The 24,456-nt window shown below is 38.5% G+C and overlaps 1 protein-coding gene across 1 annotated transcript in view; it reads left to right on the forward strand.

The window, feature by feature from the left end:
• The window catches only part of LOC140238672 (ATP-dependent translocase ABCB1-like), a 33,262-nt gene extending 10,873 nt beyond the window's left edge, over positions 1-22,389 (forward strand). Inside the window, exons 8-25 of the mRNA XM_072318573.1 lie at positions 1,210-1,326; positions 2,593-2,761; positions 3,259-3,495; positions 5,533-5,736; positions 6,662-6,832; positions 7,706-7,883; positions 8,556-8,692; positions 9,185-9,346; positions 14,052-14,231; positions 15,685-15,768; positions 16,361-16,564; positions 17,510-17,610; positions 18,021-18,161; positions 18,362-18,518; positions 19,494-19,691; positions 20,147-20,350; positions 21,301-21,447; positions 22,186-22,389. Of these exons, the coding sequence (XP_072174674.1) occupies positions 1,210-1,326; positions 2,593-2,761; positions 3,259-3,495; positions 5,533-5,736; positions 6,662-6,832; positions 7,706-7,883; positions 8,556-8,692; positions 9,185-9,346; positions 14,052-14,231; positions 15,685-15,768; positions 16,361-16,564; positions 17,510-17,610; positions 18,021-18,161; positions 18,362-18,518; positions 19,494-19,691; positions 20,147-20,350; positions 21,301-21,447; positions 22,186-22,389 (2,995 nt within the window). The remainder of the gene's footprint in view (positions 1-1,209; positions 1,327-2,592; positions 2,762-3,258; positions 3,496-5,532; positions 5,737-6,661; positions 6,833-7,705; positions 7,884-8,555; positions 8,693-9,184; positions 9,347-14,051; positions 14,232-15,684; positions 15,769-16,360; positions 16,565-17,509; positions 17,611-18,020; positions 18,162-18,361; positions 18,519-19,493; positions 19,692-20,146; positions 20,351-21,300; positions 21,448-22,185) is intronic.
• The last annotated feature ends 2,067 nt before the right edge of the window (positions 22,390-24,456 follow it).

Here is a 24,456-nt window from a genome sequence, read left to right on the forward strand (position 1 = left end):
TTAGGTACCCGACTATATCATCATAGCGGTATGTTAAAGAGTATATAATACGAATTGGCCTATATATCGAATACGTTATAAATGTGTCATAATAGTGATAATGATTGTAAATTCATCAAATCATTGTTCTTTTTCCTACCGTACACAAGAACAACTACTCAGTACATTTATTTTCGTTTCTATGTCCATTTTATTATTTATGTATACATTAACCCTAAAAAGGCCGGGAGGGGGGTTGAATCAACCCCCCCCCCCTCGACATTTTTCGTGACTACTCCGCCGCGCGAAAAATTTTGACCGCGCCGTTCGCTGACTTTTTACTTTCATGTCTCGTGCATCTTTTGACACCATTTTCGCGAAAATCGCGCATACCGTTACGACGCTGCATAACGTTTTATACATGCCTGTCAGACCGAAAATGGCTCAAAAACGTGACTTTGTGCATAAGGTCTATGCAAATGGAGTTTTCTCTTCTTATTCATAAAGATATGATTATTTTCACTTTCATAGGCTGAAACTAATTAATTTTAGCATGATTATGCTTGAAATCGGTTCTGTCATAAATTTTGCGGAAACAAAATGACGAAACAAAAGGTCGAAAAAACAAGGAAATACATAAGAAATTAATAAAACAATAAAATACATAAGAAATTGATTTTGATACCAATTTTTTTTTCAAGTATATAGTTAGGAATGCTACAAAGAATGTTTTCACCAAAAATTAGGATTCTAGGTGCTTTAATTTCTGATTTAGAGCAAAATGTATGATTTTATGCATATATTAGCATAATTAATCATTATGACGAAAATTTCCATTTCTTTTTATATAGCTTAGTAGATTACGCCACAGGTAATGCACGTGCCAAATTTCATGGCGATTGCGCGATCGACGGCCGAGATCTTCGGGGGGGGGGGGGTTGAATCAACCCCTCCCCGGCCACAGAACACCCAAAAAAGCCCGGCCTGGTTAGGGTTAAAGCATACAAATAAACATTATTACGATGTAGTCGGATATGAATACACACATGTATGTATGTGTGTATTCACTTATCTATTTACTAATCTATCTACATATATTTGTGTATTTATATGTTTATTATCTCTTTGTTGACTTATGTATGTGTGTATCTATGTATATTTATTATCTATCCATTCATTCATGTATGCATTCAATTATCTGTTCATCAATCCACTTCCCATCATACACAGGTACGAGCGCGAGCTGCAAGGGGCGAAGGAGATCGGAGTCATGAAAGGTGTTACCCAAGGCTTGGGTTTGGGCCTTACCATGCTCATCGTCTTCGGAGCCTATTCCTTGGCATTCTGGTGAGATATCGATCTGTCTATCTATCTATTTATCTATCTATATATTTCTATCTATCTTTATATCTTTCTATATATCTGTCTATCTATCTATCTATCTATATATATCTATCTATATATCTATATCCATCTCTATATCTTTATATCTATTTATGTCTATATACCTATATATCTGTCTATCTATCTATCTATCTATCTATATTTATATTTCTGTCTATGGCTTTTTCTTTCTATCTATCTTTACATCTTTCTATATGTCTGTATATCTATCTATCTGTCTACTAATATATCTTTCTTTATATCTTTCTTTTTGTCTATCTATCTACTTTTTATCTATCTGTCCATCTATTTATCTATTATTTATTTATCTATCTAGGGCATATTTGTCTCAATTTCTGTTTCATGTTTTCATTCATCAACAGATCATAAAAATGTATACGAATGATAGAAATTATCTTACATGGTTGATTGAACTATAAACATTCGAGGTAATCAACGAATTAAAAGCATGTGTAGTTAAATTTAAACCTAACTTGAGCACGTTATCCTTGCTCTGAGGGAAAAAGCAGAGCTTGTATACTGTAGACAACTCATATTCATCCATCAATCTATTTATCTATCTTTCTATCTGTCTGTCTACTATCTATCTATCTATCTATCTATCTATCTATCTATCTATCTATCTATCTATCTATTACTCTGTATGTCTGCCTGTTCACTGTCAATCAATCAATCAATCAATCAATCAATCAATCAATCAAACAATCAATCAATTAATCAGTAGATAAAACTATCTATCTGTCTATCTATCTATCTATATCTATTTTGTTTGTTTTTGTTTGTTTGTTTTATTGTTCCATATTCCACATTTCAACAAATACATAAACCATAAACATAACAATACAAAAGCATGGATGAATTGTTAAGTACATCTTTTCAGACAATATAACATGTGAAATATGAGGAATGTACATAGAAGCATTGCTTGTAGGGTGTAGATTCCCAGATGCGGATGTGAGATTAATTCTTACTTATTATATGCAATTGAAGGAATGACAATTTGTGAATTGGGGATATCAAACGTCGAAGAATAAAAAAGAAAAAGAATACAAATGAAACGATGTCCGCGGCACAAAACTTCTTTCTTCATGTATATAGCATAACTTAGTGTGTTTGTTTACACGTTTTACTCTGGTCATATCTATACGTAGAGCAATATTCAAGAAACAACATTTCGAAGAATCTCAAAATAGTGTCATTTTTTGTCAGGTATGGTCCCAAGTTGGTTGCTGACGGGCGATTGTCAGGTGGTGATGTCATGTTGGTCTTTTTCTGCGTCATGATGGGGTCTTTCTCCATCGGGAACCTGGGTCCGTCTCTCTCGTCGATCACGACAGCCCGAGGCGCTGCTGTCACCATCTTCGACATCATCGACGCGGTAAACTGCGACGGATAGTGGAAGTCGTAATTTTATACTGCCAACCATCCTCAATCATAAAGCCCCCTAATATTTTTTTTTTTCCATTTCAATTGAAATCATCCCTACTTTCTCTTGCCATTTGTACGAAATTATGATATTAATGAATACGGAAAAAAAAAACACCAATACCCCCAACCCAAATTCAACAGAGATCTTTCTAAAGCAACTTTGGTGTAGAATTTACCTTTAAGATACATATCATGATCCATTGTCTCAACTCTTTTGTTTTTTACAAAAAAACGATTCTAGCTAATGATGTAAATTAATGTTCCCTAATAACTTTTAGCGGAATATGAGATAATGTGTGCCTATATATAACAGTGGCAATTTGTCGATTTTACTTCTCAGTTCTTACTTACTTAGATCCGATCAGATTTTCATTATTCCTCATCGGAATGCTACTACATATTTTAGACAGTGGTGTTACATGTGTTAGGCGTATCGCATCTTTCCAGGATCCGGAAATAGATACCCGATCTACCAAGGGTGAAAAGCCGGCCGAGATAACTGGTAACATCGAGTTCCAAGGGGTGCATTTCACCTACCCTACTCGACCCGACGTCCCGATCTTCAAGGGCGTGGATCTCAGCATCCGGAAGGGACAGACCGTGGCCCTGGTGGGGTCCAGTGGGTGTGGCAAATCTACCACCATCAACCTGCTGCTCAGGTTTTACGACAAGGATGCAGGACGGGTAAGAAGTTCATATACACATGTAGATTTACATATATTTTTTGTATTCAAAAGAATAATCATGATTATGGTGTTAATGATTTAATTATCATGATTTTGTTAGAAATGGAAAAATAATTGAAATGATGTGATATCAAACGCGACAGCGTGCTTTTGACGGGTGACAACATAAATTCTACCAGTGTTTTAAATTTACGTGTTTACAATACTCTTCTCCTTTTTCATGTTTTTATGCCTTTGCCACGAAGTGTCGCCAGAGGCATTACGTTTTCGGGTTGTCCGTCCTTCCGTCCGTCCGTCCGTCCGTCCGTAATCAATTTTGTGAACAGCGTAACTAAAAAAATCGTTTGAGGTATCCTAATGAAACTTGGCATGTGTGTGTATGAGTAGGCGAAGTTGTGCCTATCAACTTTTGGGTGCACAAGCTTAGAGTCAAAGGTCAAAAAGTCAAGGTCAAATGCTCAAAATTTCACTATTTCCCCCATATCTATGCAATGCCTGAAGGTATTTTCTTGAAACTTACTCTCTAAAAAAATCGAGTGAAAATTTTCACTCTAAAAAGAGTGAATACAAAAAAGAGTGAATTTGGAGTGAAATTGGAGTGAATTTTGAGTGAAAATGCTCATTTTCACTCATTTTGGAGTGACGTCAGGGATCACTCGAAGATTTTGGAGTGATCCCTGACGTCACTCCAAAATGAGTGAAAATGAGCATTTTCACTCAAAATTCACTCCAATTTCTCTCCAAATTCACTCTTTTTTGTATTCACTCTTTTTAGAGTGAAAATTTTCACTCGATTTTTTTAGAGAGTAAGTGTATTCATGTACTACCAAATGAAGATTCTCTAGACAGATTTAAGGGTCATGAGGTCAAAGGTCAAAGGTAAAATGACAATGTTAAAATGTCCTTTTTTTCCATATCTCGGAAGTGGTTCAAGGTATCGTCATGGAACTTGGTACATATTCATGTCCTGGTTTGAAGTGATTATCTAGGGAATTTTAGGGTCATGGGTCAAAGGTCAGGGGTCAACAGTCAAGGTTAATTCCTCAAAATTTCACTTTTTCCCCTCATATTCATGCAATGCTTGCAGTACTTTTCTTGAAACTAAGTGTATACATGTATTACACAATAGAGATTCTCTGGGGAGTCTTTTGCCAAAAAGGTCAACGGTCAAAATATCAAAGGTCATGTGAAAGTGGTAAATATCACTTCTTTCTCCATATCTCGAAAGTGACTCAAGGTATCATCATAAAACTTAATACATATTTATGCATGTTCTGCCTGACAGTGATTCTCTTGGGAATATTAGGGTCATAGGGTCAAAGGTCAAGGGCCAAAGGCCAGGTTAAAATGCTAACAATTAACTATTTAATACTGATATCAAACTTTTTCTCCATCCTTTGAAAATTACTAAATTCATAAAACTTATAAGGAGTCAAAAATCAAGTAAAAATCCTAAAATCTCCAAATAAATGCTCTTTTAGAAAGTGTAGCCATTCACCCAATTAAACCTAGTTCAAGGAAAGTGAACATTCAAACACATTTGTGACAATCGTGTCATTTCAATATTTTGCTAATTATGTTAAACTGTCATCACACATTGTCAAGACATACTATAGAGCTATTAGGAAAATTATGCATTATGGCGGAGGCATACCAGTCGCCATAGCGACGTTTCTAGTTTCTTTGTCTATTTTTTTTTCTTTTTGCGGGGAGGGGATAGCGCACCATTAAATCTGCAATTAAATCAAATTTGTCTGACAGCGGTATTAACATTTATAATCTGTGACTATATCAGAGGTAGATTTGCAGAAGTTGACTATATTCAAGAAACGTCTCTGCATCAATCCAAGTTCAAATAGCGTTAACTTGTTGTGGATGTTTTTTTCTTCTTTTTGAGCAGAAAATGGGTACGATTAGAATATTATTTCTCATGACATGAATGGTGACAATTATGAGAGATGATTCTCTTCGATCTGCCAAAGGATACATATGAAAGAAGACAATGACTTTAACTAGTCTTTTGAACTATTGTCAGATTCTGGTTGACGGACGCGAGATCACCGAACTGAACCTCCGATGGCTCCGAGAGAAAATCGGCGTGGTCAGCCAGGAGCCCATCCTCTTCAACTGCAGCATCGAGGAGAACATCGCTTACGGCCGCGAAGGCGTGACGAAGGAGGAGATCGTCCAGGCAACCAAGATGGCCAACGCCCACGACTTCATCTCTAAACTTCCCAAGGTGACGATCTCCACCACTTCTTTTTTTTTTGGGGGGGGGGGGTGGGGGGTGGGGGTGGGGGTGGGATGGGGTGTTGTGTCATTTTCCATTTGATGAGATGGCTGGATAGCCCCTATGCAGGTCCTGCAGCTGCACTAGCTGGTCTTCAATGGGGTCCATTTGGATGTGAGGCGGGACCACCACCTCATTGGGTAATGCACCCTACTCTTTGTCATGAATGAACGAAGCAGGATCTTTTACGTGCGTGAGTTGTTATTCTCTCTCACACACGGGACCTCTTTTTTATGTTCCATCCGACTCAGATGAACAGAGCGTTTTTCCTTCTACTGAGAGAATGTATTATTACACGCAACATGGCCCAGTTATTCGACTCGGGAATCGAATCCGGGTCCTTTGGATCTTGCTACCGGCTGGGACAAATCCATGAGACACATTGTACTGACAGTTTATTGATTTATAGTGAAATAACCGCCTACGTACATGTAGGGCCTACTTTAAATCTGCTGAGACAGGTTATAAGAAATCTATCAGTCTCGCTTGTCATAGTTGTTAAAATTAAGAAGTTGATTGTAGGCCTCTGATGTTTGTATATAACAGCAAATTCAAGTCATCAGTGAATGTTTCTTAATTTGTAAAAAATGTTTACTTTTTTGTCTTTTTGTGTCTTAAAATTGGGACATGAATTATGTGATTGGTTTTATGTTTGTTCTCAAATAACGGTCATATAACCAGCTTTTACCCTCTCAATAGCCTGATTGCGCTCAATTTCCATGTTTGTTATCTATCTTTAGGATTGGGGTCTTTTTTTCTACGTCTCTCATTTTTTTCAATACTTCCCTAGCGATGCGTTTTAGCGTTGGATCCATAAACGAAATGGTCAATGTCCTTTACTTTCATTTTTCTTCATGATTCTACCACATTGCAGGGCTATAACACCATGGTCGGAGAGCGCGGCGCCCAGCTGTCTGGGGGACAGAAGCAGAGAGTCGCTATCGCCCGCGCGCTGGTGAGAAACCCGCCCATTCTACTCCTGGACGAAGCCACGTCAGCCCTGGACAGGGAGAGCGAGCAAGTCGTGCAGCAAGCTCTGGACAAGGTAGGACCATTGTTACTGTCGATGAAATTTTTGGCTTCTTAAAGACTATAGACACTGCAGAATGCAGAATATATTGGAAGGATGTGTAAGGAGCGAGCGTGGAGTAATATTCAAAGATATGCCACCCACGGAAGGTACATTAGGTGCATCTTTCGCGCGAATCAAAAACAAAACTAACGAATGAATCCAAAGTGAAAATGGGCAACTGTATAGCTTAAAGGGATGGCACAGTATTGGTGGAGATGAGAATTGGGCTTTTAACTTTTTGCGAGATACCAAGAAAACACTTATGATATAGTACACACTTATGAAAGAGTGCAGACTTAATCATTTTAAGAGAAATTCAACGTTTATTTGATAAAAATCGGGTTTGGAATAGTTGAAACATCCAAAAACAAAATAAAACAAAAGAAATCGTAATAAAATGTAAGTCCCACACTTTATTAGGATCACATTGTTTTGGATATCTCGGCCATTTCGAAACCAATTTTCATCGAATAAACATTGAATCACTCTTGGAATTACATGCTCTTTCATATTTCATAAGAGGTTTCTCACTAACTCACCAGAAATGATAAATGCCTGAAGTTAAGTCTTAACCAAGACTATGCGATCCCTTTAAACATATTTTATCGATGGCTGTAGCATATCAAATATCTTCTCTCGCTTTTCTTCCTTTCCAAATGCGCCTTTAAAGATGATACAATGTGAATGATAACGATGACCGCAATTATGTTATTATCTTCATTACTTAATCATTTTTTTTTTACAATGGTCATTACTACCGCAGTTGTTAAAATCAGTGTCGCTCCCATTATATACACTACATAGCTATCATCTTATCTGTACTTAAACTGCTGCTACTATTTTCAGGCATCGGAAGGTCGCACCACTATCGTCATCGCTCACCGTCTCACCACAATCCAGAATGCGGACGTCATCTACGCATTCGACAACGGAACCATTGCGGAATTCGGAAACCACGCCGAGTTGATGAAGAGAGGTGGTGTCTACAAACAGCTGGTCACGCTTCAAGCTTTGGATGGCGCCGGTAAGCGGATGGACAGAAAAATTATTACAAGTTTTATTATTATTATTATTATTATTATTATTATTATTATTATTATTATTATTATTATCATTATTGTTATTAGTATTATCATCATTAGCATTATTATTGCTCATGTTATTATTGTTGTCATCATCATCATCATCACGTCGCTTGCCCGGAAGAAGGGAACGAGCGCGCGAATACGCGTAAAAATAGATTTCGAGAAAATCACAATTTAAAGTTTCACTTGACTATATCTTTGATATTTGAATATCAATACTGCTGAAAATTCACAAGTGAACAGATAATATTCCAATTTGGTACTAGCTAAAGTGGCTATAATGAATAATCTACAAATTTTATGATATTGCTTATGATCTTACCTCATGCAGGTCTTTTCTCGAAATCTATTTTTACGCGTATTCGCGCGCTCGTTCCCTTCTTCCGGGCAAGCGACGAAAATTTGTTCAGCAACATCATCATTATCATTATTACTATTATCATTTATTCGACATGGTGCAGCAAGCATTATATTTTAGCCGAGGAAAAGTCTAGAATGACGATTGTCTTATGTCGTTGTTGGCTCACTTTGTATTCTTTCACTTATTCTGTAATCAACTGTATTGCAATGATGATTCTCGAAATCTATAAATGGATAATTATCGATAACAGGAGAGTCGTCTGCGACGTCAAAGGAGAGACAGGCATCTGTCAAGAGTCCGCTTCCCCGCCAAGTGTCTCGCCAGAGTTCGCAGAAACTTTCCCGCCAGATCTCTTCCGCCAGCAGCGGGAAGAGTGAGAAGGAGGAGGTAAATTTTGGACACCGCATTTTCAAAAGCAATTTCGCACATTTTCTTCGCTAATTATTTTACCTGATTATATCAAATTTCTGTTAGTACACAATGCCTACGTCTCGCACTAACTTGTCATAATAACTGAGATTTTTTTTTTGTCTGTACTTAAACAGAGTATATTTTGTAACTTTTATTTTTCGGCTTACGTCCTTGGGCTTTTTGTTTATACATACAATTTTGATGTTCCTTTCGACCTAGGAGTGTAGATAAATATCTTCCAATGCTTGGGTAATAATCGTAACAGGTTCCCCTTGGAGGAACAACGCTAGCATGGAAGGGGCTACCATGGATATGACCAATAGTTCGCCACTTTGGTCTAGACACTCTATGGGGGATATACACCGTGTTATGCCTACAACCTTGTTTGCTCACTTTAATTGCTGCGTGCCTTACCTTGTTGCCATTTTTGTTTTTGCCCTCGCTTTCTCGCTGTAACCATGGTAACAGGAAGAGGAGGCGGAGGAGGAAGGTGTCCGGCAAGTCGGTTACATGGAGATCCTGACGCTGAATGGTCCCGAGTGGCACGTCATCCTCGTTGGCTGCATCTTCGCTGGTATCCAGGGAATCGCTTACCCTGCCTTCGCCATCCTCTTCAGTGAGGTCATTGCGGTGAGTTGCAAAAAAAGAGGTCGATGACGACCCAAGTCTTTAATGTTTCGTTTGTTTGTTTGTTTGTTTGTTTGTTTGTTTGTTTATTCATCGTAAAATCACAAAGTAACAATGATACAATACTACTGGGATATAAAACAGAAGATAAACGGATGGATTGCCCTGCTCAGCTCAGCCTTCATGGTCGTGCTGGTCTTCCGAGTGGTCCAACTTTAGATGAATAATCACATTTTGAAACTCCTGACTATGAAACTAATATAAGTAAATACAGACACATACACATTCTATAACAATAATACGCATAAGATAATAATATCATATACAAACACAGTATTGATACATCATTACATCAACTAAAACAACATAACAAGAAGCCCGTGAAAATAATTGTTAACTCTCCCATCCCGACTGCCATTACTCGCTCCCCAACCCACAGCCCTCCCCATAAAACGTGGTAACGCCTTGTCTCTCATGCAAAAGGTGCAATTATAATTATGCATGCAGAAAGTCTTGTGCCACGAAACCTAAATACAATATTACTTACCCCCTGCTTGCTCTTACGAAATACGGGCAAATATCTACGGTCTGGTGCCATATTCCATGAGGCCGGAGGCCGAATGGAATATGGCACCAGACCGTAGATATTTCCCGTATTTCGTAAGAACAAGCAGGGGGTAAAGATTGTATCTTTTGAAGTGTAGATCTACATGAATTCTGTAGTGTAATCTCATTGGTAAAGTTACACAGGCTAACCTTCTTCTCGCTGATTTTCCTCACGTGAATAATGTTGAAATCGTCGGCTGTCAGGCCCCAGTCACATAATGCTCTGCGTCCGGCGTTACGTCCAAAAAAGTCATTTTTTTCTGCGGACTCCCGCGGATCCTTTGCCGTCACCAGAAAATTTGTACAAAACATACGGGGAAAAAATGCGGGCGATACGGACAGATACGACCAGATGCGAATACTTGCGTCCACTTGCGGATATTCTTACGAATTGGCACGTAATAGTTCTGAACACTTGCGGAGAGTTGCGGATATTTTCGGATAGTTACGGATAGTTACAGATTGTTATAAATAATTATGGACAATATGGTTTTCTCTGACGATCCCTGCAAAGTCAATGTATTATGACAGCAGGGTTATCACATATTGGACTGCTTATATTGTACACTTGGGAAAACTGAAATTGAAGTAAGTACAAGTTGTGAAAAAAAAAAAAAAACGTATTCCTTTCAACTTGCTTTACGGTAATAAAAGATATATGAAATTTTGAACTTGAAGTTTGAATTTTATCTATGCAACTCAGATATGAATAAACATCATAAATGTAAAGACATAACATAATTATGCCACAAATGAAATACAATATAGATCGATAAGTTAGACATTAGAGTAAGAAAATATTACTTACAGTCATGGAATAGACAAACTGTGGTTACGCTGTCATTGTGCAGCGATATTCATGACTTACTGTGTTATGTTATGGAAATTTTTATAATAAAGCAATGCTTATCAAATTTCCAGAAAAGAAAGACATAAGGACTTTCAAACACCCCTCCCACACCCAAGTACAATATATATTCATATATATATAATATATATATATATATATATATATATATATATATATATACATATGTGTATATATATATATATACATATATATGTATTATATACATAATTATATATAATCATATATATATATATATATATATATATATATATATATACACACACAGGGCTCCACACTAACTTTTTTATTTGGTGGCCCGATGGGGCCACCAAAATCATTAATTTCACATTTTTGGTGGCCCGAGAGAAAAATTTGGTGGCCCCCAAAATACACTAAAAAACATTAAAATTCCTGTTGTTGTTGTTTTTTTTTTGATAAGTCAAATATTTAAGTTTTATCATAGTAAGAATTGGAAGCTGGACATGTCCACTCATAAATAAACCTCAACAAACTCGCAACACTCACTCTCAGGCACTCATTCAGTCCTTTTCATCCATCCTTTAAACAAATTTGACTGCTGAATGGTAAGACGAAGTATGAATATTTATTGACAGGCACATGGGTTGCAACATCTTAACATAAATAAATGACACTTTTCAAAAAATTTTGGTGGCCCGCCTTTCATTTTTAGTGGCCCCGGGCCACCGGGCCACCGTTAGTGTCGAGTACTGATATATGCACGGTCACATATATATATATATATATATATATATATATATATATATATATATATATATATGTGTGACCGTGCACCTCAAAACGAACATAAAGTCGCACACACTGATTTTGCGTGAGGACTGAAAATAAGTGAAATGGGTCAACCTAGCCGAACTTGACTTTTCCATATTTCCTAAAAGAGCAGGTCTTCTTCTACATTATGCTAAAATTTGGTCTCAAAAACTGGACAGGAAAGTGTGTTTTTTAGCAATTTATCTCGAACATTTTTGGTAGAATTGTGTGATTATGTGTGTCTTTAGAATCCCTTTTTCACTTCTGAAAAACCTTGTCCACACTCTGCACTTTCAACTCTAATAAATTTTGAAAGGATAGTGCTACTGCTTTAAAAGTTGGCATTAATTATGGACAGAATGTGTTAATGAGGCATGCTTAATTTCAGTTTAATTTGATAATCCCTTCATTGTTGTTACTCTGGTGGTTTACTTCCTGTTTTTTTTGTCCCATTCATCGCACAGCCAGCACGGTTTGGTAAGGATTAACCGCTTGAATAGACATTGTACTTCAGAGCCTCTTTTCTCAGTTTACACTTTTCCTGAGTTTGTGCTTTCTTTCCAATATTTAGATAGGTTAGGAGAGTCCATTTGATTTAAGTTATACATAATTTTAAAGCTTAAAGTCTGCTCTTTCAGAATATGGTCTTAACTGAAAATTCATGTCTGGCGACTTTTTGTTTGTTTTGAGGTGCACGGTCACACACACACACACACACACACACACACACACACACACACACACACACATATATATATATATATATATATATATATATATATATATATATATATATATAGTAAGTGGAAAAATGAGCAAAGAAATTGGGATTCCACCGGGCTAGCAATCCGGAGGTCTCGGGTTCCTATCCCGATGGAATCCCATTTTCTTTGCTCATTTTTCCACTAATGATTTATATTCATTTCTGGTCAGTTTTCTTCTGTTTGCATTTATATAAAAATGCAATACACATTCCATGGAGTGTAAAGTGGGTAAGACTACAGAGAAATACTAAATTCGTTCTCATTTTGTATGGTTTATCGCTGTCCCACACCTTCCCCGGCCAGAAAAGTGAATAAAATGCTGTCACCCCATCCCCTACCCAAAATATTGCCTTTTTCGAAAAATATACATTCGAAGAGTGCAAGAAAAAAAGTTCAGCACCAAGGGTCAACCGATGTCATGTGTATATGGGTGCCACTTAAAAAATGACCATTTGTGGGAGAAATTTCATAATTAATTTTGACCATGCGGTTCTGCCTCTCCACCGCTCCGACTGTGTCGTAGCATTCCTCCAGGTAAATGCCCTGCAGCTTGGCAACACGAATTGTGTGGCTTCCCACGAGTCTCTGTGTTCCCATGTGAGTGGAAAACAGAAAACGTTGAAGGACGTAATCGTCCTCAGCATCCGTGACTGCATGTCCGCAAATATCCGTAAGCGGACGAAAGTGTTGTGATACGTTAACTTGCGGTTAATTTCGGATACTTACGGTGGACGTAAACAAACGCAAACGGACGGGAGGTAAAATTTTTGCGGATGGTCTGCGTCCAAGCTACGGGTAGTTATGTTCAGTTACGGATAGTTACGTTTGGTTACGGTTACTTGCGTAAGTTTGCATCCGTGGAGTCCCTCTGCGAAATTTTGAACATTTCAAAATTTCGCAGGCTTGGCGCCGTCATTTTGCGTTTCTTTACGGATGAGTTACGGACAGTTACGTCTACATACGTCCCTGCGGATGCCTGCGTCCACGCTGCGTCCCCCTGCGTCCACTCATCCGTATCTATCCGCGGCGGACGTAACCCATCGTAAAGCACTGTGTGACTGGAGCATCAGCCATGTTGACTTACGTCTCGCGAGCTGCATGACTTATGCCTTATGCGCGCAAACGTACACGCGCAGCTAGCTGTGTAATATCATGACGTCATATCACGGAATACGGAAAATATTCAGTGGCGGATTTAACGCATGCGCACAATATGACCTTATTCACGGAATTTTGATTATATCCGGAAAAAGATCCCTGCGCAGAATTTCAGTTTAATAAGATACATGTTTGGCAGATCCGTAGAACATTGTCTCACGTTGATTTACTGTTGGTATCCTACTAGTGATGCATGCTTTCCTTGAATTATAGTTATTAAGCAAAGATGCAACACTGACCAAAAAAAAAATGAGAGAATATGAATATCATAGACAGTTGTAAAAAAGAAAAATAAAGGGATCCCAGCAAAAAGCGATATTCTTGTTTATCAATGAGAAAAAAAAACAATTTGACAGTTTCTCTTTTAAATCTTTAATTTTCAAATGCCTTTTCCTGTGGTAATAATGACTTCCTTTTGAATCGTTGTAGAGATGCAATACAATACGAAGGGTATGCTTCATACAAATATACAAATATATTGATTGTTGATGTTAAAAGTATCACATTTTCTGCTCTCGAACAAACCATGCTAACCGCGCAGATCTTTAGCCTCCCGCCGGACGAGCTCCAAGAGGAAGCCATCTTTTGGTCGTTGATGTTCCTGGCACTGGGTGGGCTTCTCTTCATCTGCAACACGGTGACTGGGAGTGCTTTCGCCGTGTCGGGGGAGGAGCTCACACTCCGCCTCCGCCGTAAGGCTTTCTGGACGATTCTTCGACAGGTAATCGACCGCAGGGGTACACGTCACGAGTTCGACACCCATGAATCATACAGCCCATGAGTTCGACTCTAAGCAAACAAGGCCTATGAGTTAAGCCCAGAGTTGTAATGTCGAAGTCGCGGGCTGTTTTATGTAGTGTCGAACGCATGAGCCTTATTTGTCAAGTGTCGAACTCATGGGCTGTATGACTAGTGGGATGTACGATTCATGGACCTTTTTTTCATTGTCGAAGTCGGGGGCTGTATGACTCGTGGGTGTCGGTCTCATGGGACGACCCCAACCGCAGTAGACTCACTACACGATCAAGTGACGAGTACACCCAAGGAGATGTTCTCTTTCTACCTCCCTGGTATACCAGAGCTTCCAAGTCTTCCTCATCATTTACTAGAAGACTCCCCTCACACTTGGATATCTCTTTATATCCCGGCAAGAGAATAGTGTCTCCCTTTGGTATTATGTCTGTTTACCGTTTAGCAAATGAAAATTCTGTACATAATGTCCTGTGGTTCCCTGGAAGGTACAGCAACATTGCTCTCATTTCGACAACCTTCTAGATTATGTGCAATAGCTCACAGCTGGTTTATTTTTGTCTATTATAGGTTATGTTTATTTAAAAGGCTATTAAGAGAATGGTGTGTCACAGAAATAATTCTGACATGCTTTGTTGACCTTTGACCTCTTTCAAATTTTATAATTATATATTCTATATGAAAACACAAAATGGTAAAGCATAAAACTATTTTAAAAACGGACGGGCAGTTTCGGGCGTTTTATACGGAATAATAAGACGGGCGGTGCCCGGTGTTTCAGTGATCAATTGGTAAAGATGGTAGTAAAACGCAAGTTTCACCAAATTGCTCTCCGTAACCTCCATAGTAGTGTCGGAAAGTTGGCAGTCCTAGTTAAACTTATGTGTTCAAGCTTGATCTCTTATTTTCATGAAATCCTGACGACCAGAGTGTTTGCCTTATGCTTTAGCTGCTGACTTATTGCAAAGAATTAATGCATGGAAAGTATTGTATTTTATTGCGTAGACACTAGTAAAAATGGAGTCCGGAGGAAAAATTAACAATTAATTCTAAACATCAATACAGCTGTTGTTACATTTTCACATTGTTCTCATCATGTCCAATTTTCATCAAATAAACAGTTAATCCTTTTTATAATTGTATGTTCTTTGAATATTCATAAAAGTGGTTTTGACTTATCTTGCGCAAAGTTAAAACCTGAACCTCATCTCAATCTAAACTCACACACCATCCCTCTAATCTATCCACGATCATCTATCTATTCATGATCTATAAATCTATACTTTGTAATCTAACCTATTTATCTGCCCCTTGTTTCTCTCTCTCTCTGTGTCTGTACCGTCTGTCTGTCTAGCTTGCTTAATCCTTGCTTGCTCTACATATTCATGATTTTCCTCAATCTTAATTGTTCTGCAATAATGCAGGACGTAGCGTACTTCGACCAGCCTTCCCACAGCACTGGGGCGCTCGCCACGAGGTTGTCGGCGGACGCTTCCAACGTTAAAGGGGTGAGACGTATATCGAATTACATTACTATTGTGGTGTGCAAACTTCGTGAATGGGGCTCTGATATAACGAAAACAAGTTATGACAAACTTTTGTTTTTGCTCGAATACAATTTTTGACCTCTTTTTTCGAATGGAGTTTTCCCAAACTGTGTTCATAATTACGTTGTGTAAGGCAATTTGTCAATCAGTTGCAATAGAAACAGATCGATGCAAGAACTCATTAATTCTAATTCTTATTGTTTCTTTCTATTGTGTTATACTTTGTTCTTTATGTTAGATTATACTTTGTTCTTTTTTTTTTTGCTTGATGAAAAAAAGATAAACTGAACCGAACCGAACTGAACTGAACTGTTTATTTGTAGCATTTGATATTGATACGTATGCAATAACCCACGCACAGTAATAACATGAGGCATACATGCAAATTCCCCACGTTTTTAAGTGTACTGAGGTTTTGTGATGCCTGTTTCGGTCATGACGTGTGTGTGTGTGTGTGTGTGCAAGTGCGTGTGTGTAATTGGTGTAATTGACTGCGGACCTCGCAAAGAATTTAAATGAGCAGAAATAACTCTTTCATCATATCTGTCGCTAGGCGACCGGTGCCCGACTGAGCATCGTCGTACAGTCCCTGGTGACGATGACGGCTGCCCTCGCCATCGGGTTCATCTTCGGCTGGAAGCTGGCTCTGCTCATCCTCGCCTGTCTCCCCGTGCTCGCCTTCACCGGCGGCCTGCAGATGAAGATCTTGCAGGGTTCACAGACCCGCGATGCTGCCCTCATCGAGGAATCCGGGAAGGTACTCGGCTTAATGGTCCGAATTCACGAAAATGGTTTAAATTCAAACTATGGTTTATGCAAATTTATTCTTCTGTTAATTAGTCCCAAAATCGTGTTCTGCACATGCGCGAGAGGGTTGTTTTAAGTGTCTACCCCGGGCCGCTGGGAGACTGCGTCTTAAAGCGTTCACGTCGCAGATCTACTAAAAGCTCGCTATAATCATGCGACCACGCCCGTAAGTGACACTCCTTTTTCTTGGCGTTGCGATTTGTGTGTGGAACTAAAGATATTGATTGCAAAATGGGCTAATCGCCATTTATATACACTTTTAATGTAAGTCCATCACCAGGCAGAGCAAAATAAAACCTTTCCAGAAGTACCTCACTTGAAGTATCACAGGGAATATTCTTGAAGTTGTGATAAAATTTCTTTTATTTTCTTCTCATTTTCCTTATTTTTTTTCAGCGGGTTTAGTCGAAAATCTCATATCGACAATAATAGAGTTAACTTGTTTTGCCATGAAACAATATTTTTCTTTCATTCCATTCAACAAAGAGTGAAGCGGAATATAGTATGCTTCGACTGATCAAACTCATCAGTAATACACATCCTTTTTTTTTTAAAGCTGTTAATAGATGTCCGCAATGTCCGTCTATGGTGTAATGTACGAAGGGCCCATGCAGGCTCAAATTATTTTGATGGAAGTCTTTCAATTTTCTTAAAATCCCGTTTTACAGAATCTTGTCGGTTGATGTCGGAACAATGCGATGATGTTATCTTAAGGGTTTTAACAATAAATCCTTCTCCCATCCCTTGAACTGCTCGATCGTCATTATTATGGACTCGAATGCCAAGTTGAGAAATTGTAGGGACTGACAGTCTTTGCAGTACGTCTATGCCTGAAAATCGACTATGCTTGAATAATATGCAGCTTAGCACAAATCAAATCGATGTCTGTCGACAGATCGCTGCTGAGGCAATAGAAAACGTCCGGACGGTGGCGGCGCTCTCACTGGAAGACCGCATGATCAAGAACTACGACGAACAGCTGCAACGACCATACAAGTACCTAAGAAACCTTTCTACCATCAGTATGTCAAACTACCCCACTTATCTCACTTGAGTTAGAAAAAAAACAAAAACCTGTTTGCTGACCACTGTAACCTTTCTATTGTCATTGCCATCTTAACCATGAAGGAGTCTTTTTTTAATCACATTCCAAATGAAGAAAGTATTATAGAACGATCCGAAAACAACAAAAGGTTAACCCCGTAAAAGAACAGTGTATTCACAGTCATACAATTATTTTCGAAGGTAGCTGTTATTATTTGATATTTATTTCAAAGAATTTGATATCGTTCGTATTTCATCATTCTGCATTTGTAAAACGATACACGAATGAAACACGCAGTCTACAGCCCTTACAAAATGTCACTAATGCTAGCGTTCGAATGTGTCGTCCTCGTCCCAATCAGGCAGGGCAAAATAAACAGCCAGATGAACGGCCTCGGGTTCGCCGTCTCGCAAGCAATGATCTTCTTCATCTACGCAGTGTCCTTCCGCTTCGGGGGCTACCTGGTGTCCATCGGTGAAATGGACGGAGACGACGTATTCAAGTGAGTATACAACTAGAACAGAACAAAGCAAAATACAGCAAACCACCTCAAAAATACGAAAATCATTACATAGCCGTCAATTAAATAACCGAATTCGAACATTTCATCACCAACAGTACAGCTTCGAATCCTACAGCATTTGCATGACTCCTCTCAATAAGTTGAGATATCATTTGATATTAATAATTTTCCCCATATAGAGTAATTTTTGGACTCGCCTTCGGTGGAATGTCTGTGGGTCGTGCCATGGCCCTCCTCCCAGACTATGCCAAGGCTCGACACTCGGCCGATCTCCTCCTGCACCTGTTCGCCACCGAGCCGCTGATCGACAATTACTCCACGCGCGGTACCACACCCGTGAGTTTTAGCACCCTGCATCTTTTATAATTTTCCTTTAAAATGTTAACAATTTACGCAATTCCCTGGCTATGTTTTTTTTTCCTTTTGTTTGTCTTCTCGCAACAATGTTCTTACAAGTTTCTGTAAAAGATTATACTTAATGTTGGTATGCCTGCTACGACATCATCTTGTCAAAAATGGCAGACGCTACCGCTTCGATTTAAGCTTTTCCGAAAACGAAACCAAACGCCGCTTTCGTATTTCAACAGAGTGCTTTGTTGCCTAGTGTTATACTGATATTCCTGTCTTGTTTGCAAAGGACGAAGTTTTTCTTTATCATAAAAGAGTTCATGCTGGTGAGATGCTTTGTGACTCTGGCAAATCATAGGTAAACTAAATTCAAACGAGTATTAAAACAGAGCTTATATAATTTCTGATTATTGCGGTTTTAGATAGTAATGAGTTTACTTTTAGACTTCCTGCCTTCGTGGTCATTTTTTTTTTTTGCTTGAAGTGTTAGCTTATACTGCGATATCTTATTGCTTTGTTATTTCTTGTATTGATCGCCGGACTCTAACACACCGATGATAATGCCATCACCCCCCCCCCCCCCCTATCGATATATTAGAACTCACGCAAAACAAGAGGAAGGCAGGACCATTAGTCGTTGTTAATGGAAAAAAAAAAAAGAAAAAATGCTTTGAAATACAGCTTCGCGTGGAGAACACAAAACATTGACAAAACAGGTAAATTCTGAAGACTGAAGTAATAACCAGATAGTTAATTCTCTTCCAAATTTATGAAAGAATACCTAATTACCGTTGCTAATTGAAAATCTTTCTTACAAATCACATTGTTCGGTAGTTTTCTTGGTGTTTTCTGCGACGTAATCAGGATGACGTGGTAACGGATCTAAGAGTACAGTTTTGACTTTCAGACTCTTTTTTTCCCTCTCTCTCTTGTTTCTTTTTGTTTTGCTTTTTGCTCTCTCAGAAAGATGTAGATGGAGAGATACGTTATACCGATCTCAAGTTCAACTACCCGACTCGGCCCGATATTCCGATTCTGAAAGGCCTGAATCTCACGATCCGACCGGGACAGACGGTGGCCCTGGTCGGGGAGAGCGGGTGCGGGAAGAGCACCCTTGTGTCCCTCCTGGAGAGATTTTACGACCCGTTGGACGGGACAGTGGTCAGTACAGTGGTCTAAACCGAAGCGTATCAATTATGTAGACGTAAAGACGAGAGTATGAGTTGATAAAGATGGGCAAGTCGGCCTCTTAGAAGGGAATTACAGTGCAGTTGAAAGTTAATCTGAAAATTGAAGTAAAATGTTCTTAGCACAATGACAATTTGATCAAAATCGGGTGGAAAATAAGGAAGTTATTTTGAAGTTTCGCTAATTCCTCAGAAAAACAGTTCTTGAACAGTCAAAATGAATATATATGCAAGTAGTGATGTGATAATGTGATCCCCTCACAAAGTGCCATACAGTTTGTACATTTGAAATTTCCAGTCTTCATTCAAAAGCAACGAACCCCATTCCATTTCATTAATCACTAATCATTAATCATAATAAATTGTTGTGACCTTAATCAAAAGTACATCAAGTAATTGCATATCAGCGTTCCTACTCTTCCTGCACAGTCTGTGGATGGTAAGTCCATCAAAGACCTCAACATCCAGTGGCTACGAGCCAACATGGCCATCGTGAGCCAGGAACCAATCCTCTTCGCTAGCTCCATCAAGGAGAACATCCAGTATGGCGTAGAGGGAGAGATGAACATGACAAGCGTCGAGCGAGTGGCCAAGATGGCCAACATCCACGACTTCATCTCCTCTCTTCCCATGGTGAGATTTAAGACCAAGGAGAAAGAAATCAGAGCTCTGTTGCATAAAAGTTGATATCAAACATTAGTCTGAAAATTAAACGCAAATCTCTGAATCCTAAATTCTGATTGGCTATAGGGTATTTTGTATGGTTTTGTATTGCATTTATTTCCGCATAATAGTTATGTTATACGAGCATGCAACGCTGCAAATGAGAGTAAAAACAGGTTGGCAACGCAATGCTTATGAATATCAATATTGCAGCACAGGAAACCCGATTGCATGTGTAAAGCTCGTTAAAATATAGCAAATATCAAAGGTAAATAAAGCATTCTTTAACAAATCAGCATTTGCCATCTGTTGACATGATTGAAATCAGGCATTGAACCATCATAGGGCCTAGACATTTCCTTTAACCTTTAACACATGGATTGCTTGAGACTGTATCTTAATCGTCATTATCATTCAGTTTTGATCTGGGGTTTTCGGCTATAATGGATATGATTGGACTTACCTCACTCTTACAGCAAGCACGCTCACACATCTCATCATCTTGCCCGATTTTATAGGGCGCCCTCCTAGGCTTTCTCAAGCAAATTTTCCCAACAAGCACCTCCTCCGACCTGTCTCTTCCAAATCTTCTTCGCATTATGTGACTACATCATATTAAAAAAATGTCTGAAACTCAAATGCTATGGTAATTTCCGTGGGGAATTTAAACTCTCACTGAGAAGGAATTTTTATTAACAATGGTTGCCTCATCTTGAATAATATAACGCTTAAGGTATACAATTCGACCTAAAAAAAAAAAATAAGACTCCGTACACGATAAGATCTGAAATCATTTACACTTGAGGACTGAAGCATGAGTTTTCGGAGATGAACTAAAACGTCTTACTACAGATCAATCCTGATGTCTGACAGTAAGGTTTCCTCTTACCCACTGAAAACCTCTATATGGTTCATGACAGGGTTACGACACACTGGTGGGTGAGAAAGGAACCCAGCTGTCCGGGGGTCAGAAGCAGCGAGTGGCCATCGCCAGAGCTCTGGCCAGGAACCCCCGCATCCTCCTCCTAGACGAGGCCACGTCAGCCCTCGACACGGAGAGCGAAAAGGTATAATTTAGGAATCTTCTTGCTGTATAACAATTCTCCGTTGTATCAATCACGTCGTTGAATCATGACTAATCACCCAAAAGAATTCATAAAAAAAAAACATTTACTGCACCTCATGAGATAAAGACATGGTACATCCCGTTCATGTATACAAAAGGTTACTCATGACCCTTTAAGGAAATTCCTTAGCCTCCCTGCACAGTACATGTACATTGTCCATCTGTTTATTTCTCTTACGCTCATGCTGTTGTGTGTAATTGTTTTCTTTACGATTACTTTCAGTCTAACTTATTTGTTAGTAATTTGTTATTGTAATTGGAATAATGGGATATGAATGTCTCCAACCACAACCAAAATTTGGTGGTTTCGGATTAACAATACCGGGTCAGTGAAATCTTAATGCTGAATATCGCAACTATAGTATGCACTTCAACATAACGCTGGTTGCAAGTGTCCATTATCCTTCCCAAGTTCTCCAGCTCCCAATTCTCTGATGTGAAGAGTGTAAACACGTAAAGGTAACATTACTTGTGACTATTATACGCTTTCATTATCAATGACCTTTCATCCTATATGTAAAGTGAGCTTTGTATCCTAGCTGCCTAAGATACGGTTGGTTTAATTTTTGCAAAAAAAAAAAAGGACAGAAACAACAGCAACATCAAAGAAACACTTCCATTTATCGCTAGATCGTTATGTTCACAAAAAGTATATGGCTATGTGTATTTTTTCTTCCAGATCGTGCAAGACGCGCTCGACAACGCCATGAAAGAACGAACCTCCATCGTAATTGCCCACCGCCTCTCCACCGTAAAGAACGCCGACGTCATCGCCGTCATCAGAGACGGCGTCGTCATGGAGAGCGGAAGTCATGTCGAGCTCTTGAAGAGGAGGGGTCACTACTTCACCTTGACCGGTGGTCAAGCCCTGGAAGAGGACTAAGATCGTCGACGTCGCATGAGAAATATTGCAGGACTTTAGTTGACACAGGGAGATCACCTCCTGGTCGACAGCATCGTAACGGGAATAATCGTTACTCCGCGTTCGACTTTGCTGTTCTGAAGAAGGCAACGCCGTACAAGAAAATATCAACAAGAGTTTCCTTTGAATAGAAAAGTCAGAATCACTCGTATATTCACAAAATATTGGTCAAATTTCGATGAAATGGTAGAGTCCTTGGCATTGACGTGTAACCATTTTCTCATGACACTCCGTAACATTTACCTCATCAAGTGTCATTTAGTTTTCAGAATTAGTCTTTGTTCTGCTGTTATCAATAATGTACAACTATGGAAATCATAGATTGAATGAAGTTTGGTGGAGGGGAATCTGCTGGTACCTCTTTCCATGGTGACAGGATATAGGAAGGTTGAGAGTCAACCAGAATTTACTTTTATCATACATGTCTACACATGATCCTGTCAGAGTGGAAGCATTATTGATATAATATGCTTTTTTCTTCATTTTTTTTTTAATATTTTGGACGACTTTGCACACAAGAAATTATTTCTTATAATAATTATTTAACTCATAATGTACAATGTTTTCTCTTCTTCTTATATCTTCTAGTCAGACGGGAAATTTGCCATTTCCGAATGAACGGCACATCTTGTAAGAGAACAAGTTCATAAAATATACAGAGAGTCAGAACGAAACCTCAAAAAGTATAATATATCAGTTTGGGGAGAGGAAGCAGGAACTTAAGTCGTCCAAGCTGTGTTATCAATGCGTGCATTCTAAAATCATATCTTTGTAATATGATCATCAATGTAAGAATGAATATAACATGTATGCATTAATATAGGCTTGAAAACATTCTGCAAAGAAAGCTGAGGATTATTTCAGTTTCAGTTTCTTCTTCGTTTTCCCAAAGCAGAAAAAAAGGAAATGACCTTTACTGCTTGCCTTTAATCATAAATGAACAGCACCAATCAAACAAATGACGAAATATAAATAGACCTGCATTGTAGTTGAAATGTCAGTATGTAAAGTATAGCACGAAACCACTCAATGTGATTTCTGGAAAGTCATGCATGAATGGTGTGCGGAGCACACTCGTCGACACTTCACCAATTATGTTCAGGGGTACCATCGCAAAATTACGATGTCATGATATTCTGATCAAAATACATTCAACTTTCTGTCACAGAGTGTTATGTGAATAATGAACGCTGTGCCTTGGTGTGCCAAGTGTCGGGTGTGTGTTTGTGTGTGTTTGTAAGTGTTCGTGTGTATTCTGTTTGTTTGCTGAATTTGGAGGATAAAATACTTTGAATACGCCGAAGCAGCGCCATGGATATATATATATATATATATATATATATATATATATATATATATATATATATATATATATATTTATAAATCAAGTCGAGAAAATGTAATGGTGACAAAGGATGTCGCATGAAGCCGGCTGTTACGAAGCTTTCGACCTTGGTCTTCCTCAGCTTTATTATCTGTTTATGAAATGAAATTTCATTTCATAAACAGATAATAAAGCTGAGGAAGACCAAGGTCGAAAGCTTCGTAACAGCCGGCTTCATGCGACATCCTTTGTCTCCATTACATTGTCTCGACTATAATTCTTCCTAAGATGACAGAGGCGTACGGTACGAGTATCAGCATCATCGCACTATATATATATATATATATATATATATATATATATATATATATATATATATATATGAAAGTTCTGCGTCGGTGTGTAGTAAATAGATATCAAGTGTAAAGACAGTCGTTATATAAACACCGCAGGAGCCAAAAAAATTGGACTAATTAGTCCAATTTTTTGGCTCTTGCGGTGTTTATACGACCGTTTTTACACTTGATATATTATATATATATATATATATATATATATATATATATATTTGTGTGTGTATACATACATAAACCATTATCATATAAAAGAAGTACATCCCGTGCATGATCCAGAATTCACGAACGCAATATTAGGCACCAACAAAACAGCAGGTTTACCCCGTAACACCCGTGGCATTTCAATTA

Source organism: Diadema setosum, chromosome 15, assembly GCF_964275005.1.
Source record: "Diadema setosum chromosome 15, eeDiaSeto1, whole genome shotgun sequence".
Lineage (NCBI taxonomy): Eukaryota > Metazoa > Echinodermata > Echinoidea > Diadematoida > Diadematidae > Diadema > Diadema setosum.